Below are 13,273 nucleotides of genomic sequence, written 5' to 3' on the forward strand. Positions count from 1 at the left end.
AATTGTTCAGTGTAAAAATAAAAACTGGGTAAATAGACAGGCTGTGCAAAATAAAAAATGTTTCTAATATAGTTAGTTAGCCAAAAATGTAATGTATAAAGGCTGGAGTGATTTGATGTATAACAAGTCAGTCAGGACACTACTTCCTGCTTTTCAGCTCTCTTGGTTTACACTGACTGGTTACCCTGGTTACCAGGCAGTAACCAATCAGTGACTTGAGGGGGGGCCACATGGGTCATATCTGTTGCTTTTGAATCTGAGCTGAATGCTGAGGATCAATTACAAACTCACTGAACAGAAATGTACCATGTGGCCCCCCTTCAAGTCACTGACTAACTCAGAGTTATAGAGCTGAAAAGCAGGAAGTTGGATTCTGGCTGTTTTATTAGACATCTGTTCACTCCAGTCTTTATATATTACATTTTTGGCTAACTAACTATATTAGAAACATTTTTTATTTTGCACAGCCGATCTATTTACCCAGCTTTTATTTTCACACTGAACTATTTCTTTAAAGGAGAATGAAAGTAAAATGACTGGATGGTGCCAAATGTTATTGCCCCCCTCAGTGATTATAATCACTTGCCTTACCTGCCCCAGCCCGGGGTACTCATGTAGGAGCAGCATGTCAACTCGCTACTGTCTTCTACCTTCTATCTTCTTCTCTATGACTTGCTATGAACCATGGTGAATGCTGAAAGCTACAGGACTGTGTAAGGACCATATAATGCTATAAAGTGCACTAACAGTCATTCTCAAGACATACCATTCATAAAAGCATGGAAAAAATTGTCCCTGCTGAGCTCAGCCAGGAGAAGTGTTCTGGTGATTTAGCACCACATAACTGCATGACTGTAAGGGGGTTATTTACTAACCTCAATTTTTCTGGTCAGACTTTTTGGAGCAAAAACTAAAATTTGTCATGGAAAAAAGAAGATTTATTATAACCCAATACTGTAAAAAGCCCGAATCTGAAAATCCGCCATCTCAGACCTGTCGAGGTCTTGTATAAGTCAATGGGAGATTTCCCTATCCCAATTTAAAGATGTCAGGTTTTGCCTTATAAAATTTGGGGTTTTCAAGCTATAATCCGATTCAGGAGAAAAATCATACGATTTGGATTTTCGCTTGATTTCATTGCATTTTTAACCAATCCAATTTAATCAAGTTATTTTATTAATAAATATCTCAAAAATCAGGGATGAGAGTTTCGTCCAGCTTTTTTTATTTAAATTATAAAATGAACTGGATTTTAGCAAATAACCTCCTAAGTGTCATTTTACAGGGAGAGTGTGAAATTCTGGAAGAGGTTGTATTGGCAGATAAATAAGATAGGTTTAAGAAAGGGGTGTATACTTCTTTAGCAAGTGAGAAAATATAATTAACTTTGAGGATCCAGTCGATTCAGGGTTAAGTCCGATTTCCCCTTTGGTATCAAGGAGGAATTGTCCCTTCTGATGGAAACTAGAGACAGATCCCTACTCTTTCCTCTGGATCACATAGAAGTCAGGCAGGTTTCACTTGGAGAAAACTGATGAACTTGTGAATTTTTGCAATGTAACTAAATACTGTACCTATCCTCCGCTTGGAGAAGGGAATGTTCTGGAAACTTACTGTGTATTGCTTTTTTTTTTTATCTATTGCAATCAGCACATGGAGCAGGGGTGTAGATACAGAGGAACAGACCCTGCGGCTGCAGGGGGGCCCAGGAGGTATAGGGAGCCATATGAGGTCCTAATTATTGAGCAATTTCAATATACATTGGTAAAACAGGACAACCTCTGGATATGTTGGGGGTCCTAAATTTAATTTGCTGTGGAGACACCGTTCTGTTCAGTCTGCTTTAATCTCTCCCACCTCCTGTTCCCAGAACTACATTCAACATTAAGAGTGATGGGCGAATTTCTCCCGTTTCGCTTCACCGTAAAATTCGTGAATTTCCTGCAAAATTCACAAAACGGAGAAAAATTTGCCAAACTTGAAAACTGATGCCCACGTCAATTTTGATTTTGGCATTAAAATCAATGGGGGTCTGAATTGCGTTTACACGCGAGCGTCTTTTCCGACGCATGTCCAAAATTTTTTGACTCTGGACAATTTTCGCCGGTGAATTTTTGCGGGAGTTTCGCTGAAAATTTGCCGAAAAAACGCGTATGGTGAATTTATTCGCCCATCACTAAACATTGCACATCCATGTGTGAAGTGGAGTGATATCATGACATGCTTGGTCATTATGGTCATCTGTAATGATTATCCTCAGGGGCAAAGAGAAATCATCATTAAAATGAAAGTTGCACTGATTTAATCGTCATTTTGCCCAAGACCGTGTTGTTTTTTTACCCAAAGGGTCATCTACTCTACCCTACCTCATCCTATAGCCAGCCCATAAAATAAATGTTGCTCATGTTTCCATTGTTTTGGTAGCTGCTTGTATATTATATTTGTCATGTTTCTATCTTTTATGCTCCTCCACTAGATCAGTAAACTGCTTAGTTCTCTGATAGAACCATAGAAATATGAATGTATACAGGTGCACTGAGAATCTCCAAAGGGTACAATGGATCTAATATGGTGCTTAATTACATTGCAATGACAACATATATTTATTTTTTTTCTTTAAATTAAACCCTCCCAGATTGTTACAATAAGAGCGTATTTCCATTGGAAAAACTCATTAGTGAAGCTTGATTGATGGTGTCAGAGGTATACAGTATTACAGAAGAAGGAGACTGGGATAAATAAAAGAATATAACCACCACATGCCCCACCCTGAGAAAGACGAATCTAGAAAAATCTGGCATAGCCACCTTGCAAACCTCTAGGTGCTGTGATTTTGGGTCTAGTACTTCAACAAGAGAGGGATGGAAGCAGGTTGGACATGGAGAAGCCATCATTATCCTGAAAAGGAGTGCCAGAGTAGTGAGTAAAGACACTTTAATTACATCTGAGATGGAAGCTACAGAATTACAGTAACTAGCCTCAATAACCTGAAACATAATTTTGGAAATATCCTGAAATATTATAACTGCCATAGGTAGTGATGGGCGAATTTGGGCTACAGCAAAAAATTAGTGAAACAGCGCCGGCGTCTCGTTTTTGACACCGGCGTCTGTTTTTGGATGCTGGCGTCTGTTGTTTTTTTTACGCCGGCACACATTTCGCGGCAGTTTTGCAAATTTATTCACCAGCGGCGAATCGTGGGAATTAGCGCTTGGCAAATGAATTCGCCCGTCACTAGCCATAGGATTAGTACAGAGGGACATTTTCCTGCAGAGGAGCTTCATCTGTCCAAAACGTAGCCTCATCTGGCATCAACATGGTCACCAGCCAAAACATCCAGTGGTCAGTCATTATCAACCTAAAGTGTTTTTTTGGGAACCACTGAGACCATCATCATAGAAATGGAAGTCTTGACGTGTATTAGTTTGTAAGAAATGACATCACAAATGAGACTAAAAGGTTTATTCGTTCAAGAAATACCAGCCTGGTGCTTACAAGCATTGGCATCAGTGAACTGGACAACGGAAGCCAGCATACGGTCCATGCCCCTCACCTAGAAGAGAAAAAGTAGCAAACTTCAGTTTCATTATATTAAGCTACTAAAATCCCAATCTTGCCCTTGGCATGCTCAGCCTCCTTTCTGTTACCTTTAGGCAAAAAGATAATCTTCAACATGATCAGCCTAACGTTTCTGAGGAGACTCTTGTGTGCGTATGTTTCATTGCCTACTGTGTGTCTCAACTGTGTACAAAAAAAGATCTGATTTCCAGGGATGCATACACATATCCGCAGCTGTTTAGATAAAATCAATTTTAATGAGTGTCTTCAATAACCTCAAAGCTAGTCTTCACGGTGAGCAAAGTGTGAACAGGTTCATAGCCAATTACAAGAAGCACAAACAAAAGTCTGAGGCTGCGAGAGACACTTCCCAATTCATTTTACATTCTTAGAACCTGAGGTTAAGCATCTGGATACTGCAACAGACATCACTGTTAGATGGGGATTGTTGAAGGACCTTACAAATGCTTTGGAATTATACTAGTATCAGGTACATTGGATAATAGACAAATGACTTCCAATTACGCATCTATCTGACATAAAAAAAATATCTAAACCACAATGGATTCTTTGCCGTTAATGCATGCAAAAGGGAAGAGAATCAGGTAGCCCTCTAGTTTCTAAGGTACGTGTTGCATATGACACTGAGAAGTCATTTTTTTTGCCATAAGTATCTTAAACCCTTTGGTTGGAGGACATCAACACTATAGAGCATGGGCAAGTGGAGCTATTAAAAAGGGGTTGTTTGCCTTTAAATTAACTTTTAGTATGATGTAGAGAATGATATTCTGAGACAATTTGCAATTGGTTCTCATTTTTTATTATTTGTGGTTTTTGAGTTATTTCGTTTTATTCAGCAGCTCTCCAATTTGCAATCTGGTTGCTAGGATCCAAATTCCCCTAGCAACCATGTATTAATTTAAATGTGAGACTGAAATATGAATAGGAGAGGCCTGAATAGAAAAATGAGCAATAAAAAATATCAATAACAATAGATTTGTGGCCTTACAGAGCATTTGTTTGTAGAAGGGGTCAGTGACCCCCCATTTGATGGAATGAGTCAGAAGAAGAAGAAGGCAACTCATTCAAAAACTTTAAAAAAAGTTGAAAAGTTGCTTAGGATAAACCATTTTATAACATATAATAATAATAATAATAATAATAATAATAATAATAATAATATGGCATTATTATTAGCATTTATTGTTTAAATGGGGTCAGTTACCCCCATTTGAAAGCTGGAGAGAGTCAGAAGAAAAAGGCAATTAATTTAAAAACTATCAAAAAAAAATAAACAACGAAGACCAATTGAAAAGTTGCTTAGAATTGGTCATTCTGTAATTCTATACCATTATATAAATTGTTGGACCCCAACTCCCAGGCTTAGAGAATGCTGAGAGCTGGGGTCTGACATTTTTAAAGGCTGTCATTTACCCACCGCTGCTACAGAGTGAACCAAGATATACAGCACAACACAAGAGCTGCAGGCTTTGTGCAAAGAAGTTGCAATTAAGTGCCAAAAAAATACATTTAACACAAAAAGAAACACGGAAATCACTTTCGTAAAAAAAATAAAAATAAATAAAGACCCCCCAAGAGTTACAAAATGTATTTATGCATATATATATATATCTATATATAGATATCATAGAAAAAGAAGTGTTATAAAATCTCTGTCTTGAATGAACAATACACCTGGCAGTCATTGTTATGTACAGGTTAAAGAGATACGTTATTTAAATAGCTTCTTTATGTGGCTGAGTAGGTCATAAAACCTCATCATGAACAGCTGTATTTGCACTAACCATCTCAAGATCTAATAAAAACACTTTCAACAAGAAAGCCCTGGGACTGTGCCCACAAATAAATGGCACTCTGTGGGACATAGGTAGGAAACATATATATATATATATATATATATATATATATATACACACACACACCTGAGTGTATGGGTTACTATATTTACAAAGACACTGGTGTACAGATATTACATGAAACCAGCCTAGTGTATCTGTTTGTACCAAGATTGCAGCTCTAGTAAAACTAAGATTGAGATCTCATGCCTTGGAGTCCTGTGTTCGATTCTAATCAGCAATGCACAATGTGTTGGAGCTCTATAAATACATAATAATAATAATAATAATAACCAGGGCACTGTTTGTGTGGGTTATATCTGGGTAATTAGGGGTTAACTGGCTTGTGCGGAAGCTGCATGCATTCGATTGTAAGCTCCATTGCTGCAGGGATCGATGTGAATGGTGAAACATTCCCTGCAATATAATATGTAAATTGGAGTTATGAAGTATAGTGCATCAATAGCATTGCTTGCAATTATAAAGCAGCATGTATCTTTTTCAATAAAACCTGTTTGGCACAATACTCTGTCTCCGGGGAGACACAGATGGAGCAGGTACAGAGATAAAATACCTCCTTAATTGCAAATGGAGCAGCTACAGTAACCAAGCAGCTGCATGACATGTATCAACAGATAAGCCTTGGTACATACAATGTAATCTACACCACTGTCCCTGATTGTATGTCAGCAGAATGTTCTATGAACTTTTTACACCTTGATATATACCATGGTTTTTACAGTGTGGCAGCTCCTTTTTTAGGACACTTATTTTACATCTCATTGTAGTGATATTTATGACATGACACATGGAGAGATCTCCTTACTGAGTCAGTTTCTAGGCAAGACTGCCTCTAAAAGCAGCTGCAGTCCTGATATTCTGCTGTGGATAATTGAGGCTGGTTGGAGCCCACTGTCTTACAGGACAAGTCTCAGTACCGTTGCTCGTTGGAGGTATTGGGGAGGAGATCATATCTGCCATTGTATAGCACAGCCCCAGGGGGGTAACATATGACATCAGGCTCAGCTGGATTGAGGGGGACCATACCATGGGCGTGATCATCCTGCTCTGGTTTGGTGGTGGCAGTGAAGGGTCGCATGTTGGTCAAGGAAGGTGATGCGATTTTCCAGAAGAGGTTTTTCAGGGCTTTCCTGAACTCCCTGCGCATCAGGCAGTAGAGGATGGGGTTGAGGCAACTGTTGGAGTGAGCCAGACATACAGTGATGGGGAATATGTAGGCTTGAGTAGTAAAATACTCATAGCTAAACTGGACTATGTTCAGTTTTATTAAAATCCCCCAGGTAGTCAAGGCTTGGTTCGGAAGCCAGCAGAGAAAAAAAGAAAGCACCACAATGGTGACCGATTTTGTGACTTTGGACCTCCGTTTGGTGCTGGAGCTGCTCACGTTTCGGTCAGTAATAAAACGAACCAGGAGCAGGTAGCAGATAGTTATAATAAACAACGGTATCAGAAAGCCAAGTAGGACCTTCTGGGAATGGTACAACCCGAGCCAAAATTGGGCATTGCCGTTGTTGACCGGGAACTTGACCAGGCAAAGAACTTCGCTAGAGACAGTCGCTGTGGTCGAGAAGATAGCGTTGGGTAAAGACGCAACGATAGCGCAGATCCAGATCAGAACGCTCACCCATTTAGCGGAGCACCCAAAGGGTCTTCTTTTGACCTTAAGCGCTGATGCCACAGAGTAGTACCTGGCCACGCTCATGGCTGTCAGGAAGAAAACACTGGCGTACATGTTCATGGCTGTCACATAGGACACTATTTTGCACATGGCTTTCCCAAAAAGCCAACTGAAGTCCAACGCGTTCTCCACCGCCCAGAAAGGCAAAGTCAACACAAACTGAAAGTCCGTGATCGCTAAACTGGTCACAAAGAGGTTGATAGAAGACTTCTTCCATCCTTGCTTGGTCTTCATCAGGTACAGCACGAGCACATTGCCCACTAGCCCCAATGCACACACCACCGAATACACGATCGAGATTATGATCCTCACGATAGCCGAGCTGTCCCCTACTATATCAGATTTTTCCAGGTTGAAGCCTTTGATAAAGTCCTGCAGCGACTCGTTGCTTCTGTTCAGCAGTCGCTCCTCTAGGAAGAGGGGAAACAGCCCAAGCAGGTCGCTCTGCTCTGCCTCTTGCATACTGGCGGCTATGGAGCAATAACTGAGGTTGCAGCTGACATCCATGCCATGTTATAAGAACTGCTCTTTATTTAGCTAATGGTCCCCATGCAATAAACGCATTTTATCTTTCACTGTCCCCATGTCGCTAAATAAAAATCGCACGGCAATGTAGTAGCACGTTCTCAGTGAGGTAAAGCTCTTTGACTTGCTTTCACTATCTTTGTATCCACTTAGGAAGTAATTCATTCATGAGCTATAGCCGTGTAGAATAAGTCAGTATTGTGGCATCAGCAGCAGGAGAAGATAAGGTGCCGGTGAAGAGGTAAAGTCGGTTTCTCGATATATATGTATCCGTTTTGCAGCTTGCTTCAAAGTCCTGTGAGTTGTTCCAGCTTCCAACTTCATTTATATTTGGTGCCCTGCGACTTCCGTCACGTTCAGTAGAATTCTACCAGGCGGAGAAACATGCGCAGCAATGTGAGGAGCTCTCCAATGTGCTAATGTAACGCTCACGGTTATCCACTTTGCTTCCCAGCTGATTTGATACTGGGAGGAGTGGCACTGTAATTCCTCTATGCCTTCTTCTCATAGGAGCATCAGTTCGTGGTTGCACCTTGCATCTCCATGATCATTAGGAGCACAATCAATCCAGGGATTCTAGCAAAGTCCAAACAAAGTGGAGACTCTCATTCGATTGCAGCCAAGGCTGCTAACCACTATGGTTTCGTATTATTACAGCTTTCCTTTATAAGAAATCCATAGCACAGCTGGATACTAGATCTTTTGTAACTATCAGCCAATTCTATTCATTGAAAAGAACTGTCCCTTATTTCAATATAAATTCCACTCTTTACCTGCTGGAAACGTTTTATTTATACAGAACAGAATAATCCAGAGGTCACAGTGATTAATATCATTACATTATTACCCACTCAGTATATTTAATGGCATGTTGTGTTTGTGCTTTAAAAAATTTTTTTTTTTAATGATTTTCCTGTCATTTTAACTTCTGCTTAAACGAACAGTAACATCAAAAGTGTTTTAAAAGTAATAAAACTATAATACAGTGTTGCCCTGCACTGGTAAAACTGATGTGTTTGCTTCAGAAACACTACTATTGTTTATATAAATAAGCTGCTGTGTAGCAATGGGGGCAGCCATTCAAAGGAGATAAGGCTCAGGTTACACAGTATATAGCAGATAAGCTCTGTAGAACATAATGGTGTTATAGTAACAGTGGGATAATAGTCTCTGGGAAGGGAGTGCAACTGTGGGATAGCAGGTATAGTAGGGAGAGTTGGTGCCTATAGTAACAGTGGGATAATAGTCTTTGGGAAGGGAGTGTGACTGTGGGATAGCAGGTATAGTAGGGAGAGATGGTGCCTATAGTAACAGTGGATAATAGTCTCTGGGAAGTGAGTGTGACTGTGGGATAGCAGGTATAGTAGGGAGAGATGGTGCCTATAGTAACAGTGGGATAATAGTCTCTGGGAAGTGAGTGTGACTGTGGGATAGCAGGTATAGTAGGGAGAGATGGTGCCTATAGTAACAGTGGGATAATAGTCTCTGGGAAGGGAGTGTGACTGTGAGATAGCAGGTATAGTAGGGAGAGATGGTGTCTATAGTAACAGTGGATAATAGTCTTTGGGAAGGGAGTGTGACTGTGGGATAGCAGGTATAGTAGGGAGAGATGGTGTCTATAGTAACAGTGAATAATAATAGTCTCTGAGAAAGGAGTGTGACTGTGGGATAGCAGGTATAGTAGGGAGAGATGGTGTCTATAGTAACAGTGGAATAATAGTCTCTGAGAAGGAAGTGTGACTGTGGGATAGAAGGTATAGCAGGAAGAGATGGTGTCTATAGTAACAGTGGATAATAGTCTCTGGGAAGGGAGTGTGACTGTGGGATAGCAGGTATAGTAGGGAGAGATGGTGCCTATAGTAACAGTGGGATAATAGTCTCTGGGAAGGGAGTGTGACTGTGGGATAGCAGGTATAGTAGGGAGAGATGGTGTCTATAGTAACAGTGGATAATAGTCTCTGGGAAGGGAGTGTGACTGTGGGATAGCAGGTATAGTAGGGAGAGATGGTGCCTATAGTAACAGTGGGATAATAGTCTCTGGAAAGGGAGTGTGACTGTGGGATAGCAGGTATAGTAGGGAGAGATGGTGCCTATAGTAACAGAGGGATAATAGTCTCTAGGAAGGGAGTGTGACTGTGGGATAGCAGGTATAGTAGGGAGAGATGGTGCCTATAGTAGCAGTGGATAATAGTCTCTGGGAAGGGAGTGTGGCTGTGGGATAACAGATAGCAGATAAGCTCTGTAGAACATAATGGTGTTATCTGTTATCCACTATTTAACCTGAGCCATATAATCTTTTTTCAATTTCCGCTATTGCTACACAGCAGCTGGTTTATATAAACTATAGTAGTGATTCTGAAGCAAACAAGTCAGTTTTACCAGTGCAGGGCAACACTGTATTATATTTTCATTACTTTAAAACACTTTCATTTTTTAGTGCTACTGTTCCATTAAGTATTCAAACAAAAATTTAAACCATACCAACATATTTTATCTGGCATTCAAACATTTAGAAACAAGAAACAGTCCACTAGGGGGAAATCTTGCTTCAGGTCCGTTTCAGCTGCGAGGGAACTCTTGTTTTACGCCTTCAGAAGCAAATGGATACAAATGTGTTTATTTAATCATTTCAGAGCTGTTCTCTTGTTATTATTCAGTTGCACATTTAGAATAAATACATTTAAACCATTTATAAATGCACCAATAAACAGATATTTTGTGTCCCTTTCCCAATATATCCCCTTGACCTCTGGCAAGTCTTATACCCCCTGCCTTGTATCACTTTTACTGACTAAACAAATGGCTAAAAAGGTCCAAGTTTAAATGTGTCCAAGTGTAAGTTGTTTTCTTTAAATAGATAGAGAAAATATACTAACATCGATTATTATTCATTAAATAAGTTGCTTTGTGCTTTTGTAGCCATGTAGTTAATATCAATCATGCAAGTTTTAGTAATACATTTTAGTGAAGGTGCACTCCATTTTTTCATACATTATACATTGCAAATGTTGTAAGGAAAATATGTTTTGCTGCTACCTGATTTCAAAATGTATTTGTGGAAGATTTTCTAGAGTTGTTATTAGGGCTTTGAGATATAATATGGAGAGATGGTGCCTATAGTAACAGTGGGATAATAATCTCTTGGAAGGGAGTGTGACTGTGGGATAGCAGGTATAGTAGGGAGAGATGGTGTCTATAGTAACAGTGGGTAATAGTCTCTGGGAAGGGAGTGTGACTGTGGGATAGCAGGTATAGTAGGGAGAGATGGTGCCTATAGTAACAGTGGGATAATAGTCTGTGGGAAGGGAGTGTGACTGTGGGATAGCAGGTATAGTAGGGAGAGATGGTGCCTATAGTAACAGTGGATAATAATCTCTTGGAAGGGAGTGTGACTGTGGGATAGCAGGTATAGTAGGGAGAGATGGTGTCTATAGTAACAGTGGATAATAGTCTCTGGGAAGGGAGTGTGACTGTGGGATAGCAGGTATAGTAGGGAGAGATGGTGCCTATAGTAACAGTGGGTAATAGTCTCTGGGAAGGGAGTGTGACTGTGGGATAGCAGGTATAGTAGGGAGAGATGGTGCCTATAGTAACAGTGGATAATAGTCTCTGGGAAGGGAGTGTGACTGTGAGATAGCAGGTATAGTAGGGAGAGATGGTGCCTATAGTAACAGTGGGATAATAGTCTGTGGGAAGGGAGTGTGACTGTGGGATAGCAGGTATAGTAGGGAGAGATGGTGCCTATAGTAACAGTGGATAATAATCTCTTGGAAGGGAGTGTGACTGTGGGATAGCAGGTATAGTAGGGAGAGATGGTGTCTATAGTAACAGTGGATAATAGTCTCTGGGAAGGGAGTGTGACTGTGGGATAGCAGGTATAGTAGGGAGAGATGGTGCCTATAGTAACAGTGGATAATAATCTCTTGGAAGGGAGTGTGACTGTGGGATAGCAGGTATAGTAGGGAGAGATGGTGTCTATAGTAACAGTGGGTAATAGTCTCTGGGAAGGGAGTGTGACTGTGGGATAGCAGGTATAGTAGGGAGAGATGGTGCCTATAGTAACAGTGGATAATAGTCTCTGGGAAGGGAGTGTGACTGTGAGATAGCAGGTATAGTAGGGAGAGATGGTGCCTATAGTAACAGTGGGATAATAGTCTGTGGGAAGGGAGTGTGACTGTGGGATAGCAGGTATAGTAGGGAGAGATGGTGCCTATAGTAACAGTGGGATAATAGTCTCTGGGATGAGAGTGTGACTGTGGGATAGCAGGTATAGTAGGGAGAGATGGTGCCTATAGTAACAGTGGATAATAGTCTCTGGGAAGGGAGTGTGACTGTGGGATAGCAGGTATAGTAGGGAGAGATTGTGCCTATAGTAACAGTGGATAATAGTCTCTGGGAAGGGAGTGTGGCTGTGGGATAGCAGGTACAGTATTATGCAGTGCAGTGCTCCTAAGAAAATATTTTGTGTACAGAGGATTTAATGTAATTTTTGTACTCAAATTTGAAAGTGCAGATTACAGGTCTTTTTTATTATTCCTTTTCTTATATCAATTTCACCTTTACGTTACCTTTAATATGTTACAGAATGGCTGAACGTTAATTTAAAGGCAAACAACCCCTTTAAGATATGTGGGAAGGCAATGCAATCAGTAATTCCATTCAGTCAGTTAGAGAGCCTGTATCCAGAGGACAGTGTGAACCATAATAACTGGCAGATATAAACGCTCTGAATGCTGCTCTGGTAGAATATGGGGAGTTGCAGGAAATACACACTAGAGGGCGCCATTTACTTCATTACATTAGTTCAGGCACAGTGATCTGTTCTGTGATTCCCTCTCTCATCTAAAAACTGTAACCACTGCGTCCAGCTGACTGATACAGGGTGGGGGGTGTCCTTGTCTTCTATTTTTATCCATTTACTGATTCATCTTGCGTTTTGCTTTTCCTGCACAAAAATAAAATGCACATAATGCATGGCGGTATTTATATAGCAAGACAGCAGGGCAGTTGCCCCAGAATGAGAGAATTAAGTTCCCTACAAATGGCAGGAGAGGCTTTTTATTTTGCCTACATTCGAAAGAATTTTGGAACCTATGAACGTGACAAATATTTTTATGTCTGGTATTTTGCAGTCAGCGGAAAGGTCAGACATTGGAGATCACAAAACAGGCGCTAGCAGAGTTTTTGGGTTGGCACAGGCGGCCCTGGGACATAGAAAACATTCCTTTTCCATCATCTGCACTTGGCCCACACTATAGTTCTGCCATTTATTTGTATCTTGCAATAAATCGGTGCACAATTAGTAATAGATGAAAATGAATTGCAAATTGAATAGTTTACGAATTGTTAATTGTCTCAGAATATTACTCTCTACATTGTACTAACAGTTCATTAAAGGTGAACAACATCTTTAAAGGCACAGTTCCCCTTTACAATACCCAACATTTTTACCGATAATGAGCTTTTTTATGTTATATTTTATGTTATATTTTTCTATGTTTATTTTTAACAGTTTTCTAAAATGTAATTTTTCGATTCAATGATGTAAATTTCCCAGTAACGAATGCTGTATGCTGGCTCATTAAATTGTTACAATTTCCTAATATTTCCTACATTTATCAGCAGTCCCTATTGA

At 40.2% G+C, this 13,273-nt stretch overlaps 1 protein-coding gene across 1 annotated transcript; it reads right to left on the reverse strand.

Annotated features, from left to right (window-relative positions):
- Positions 1 to 3,447: 3,447 nt before the first annotated feature.
- rxfp3.L (relaxin family peptide receptor 3 L homeolog) lies at positions 3,448 to 8,448 on the reverse strand. Its single transcript, XM_018266505.2, has 2 exons — positions 6,462 to 8,448; positions 3,448 to 3,553 (listed from the first exon to the last, which is right to left on the reverse strand). The coding sequence occupies exons 1-2, from the start codon at positions 7,618 to 7,620 to the stop codon at positions 3,507 to 3,509; spliced, it is 1,206 nt and encodes a 401-aa protein (XP_018121994.2). The 5' UTR covers positions 7,621 to 8,448; the 3' UTR covers positions 3,448 to 3,506.
- Positions 8,449 to 13,273: the final 4,825 nt, after the last annotated feature.

The sequence above is a fragment of the Xenopus laevis genome, chromosome 1L (assembly GCF_017654675.1).
Source record: "Xenopus laevis strain J_2021 chromosome 1L, Xenopus_laevis_v10.1, whole genome shotgun sequence".
Classification (NCBI taxonomy): Eukaryota; Metazoa; Chordata; class Amphibia; order Anura; family Pipidae; genus Xenopus; species Xenopus laevis.

Coding starts and splice junctions, on each gene's coding strand:
- rxfp3.L (XM_018266505.2), bottom strand. CDS start 7,620: ATGGATGTCAGCTGCAACCTCAGTTATTGCTCCATAGCCGCCAGTATG. Junction 3,554..6,461: donor GCAGGATGATCACGCCCATG/GTATGGTCCCCC, acceptor TTTCTCTTCTAG/GTGAGGGGCATGGACCGTAT.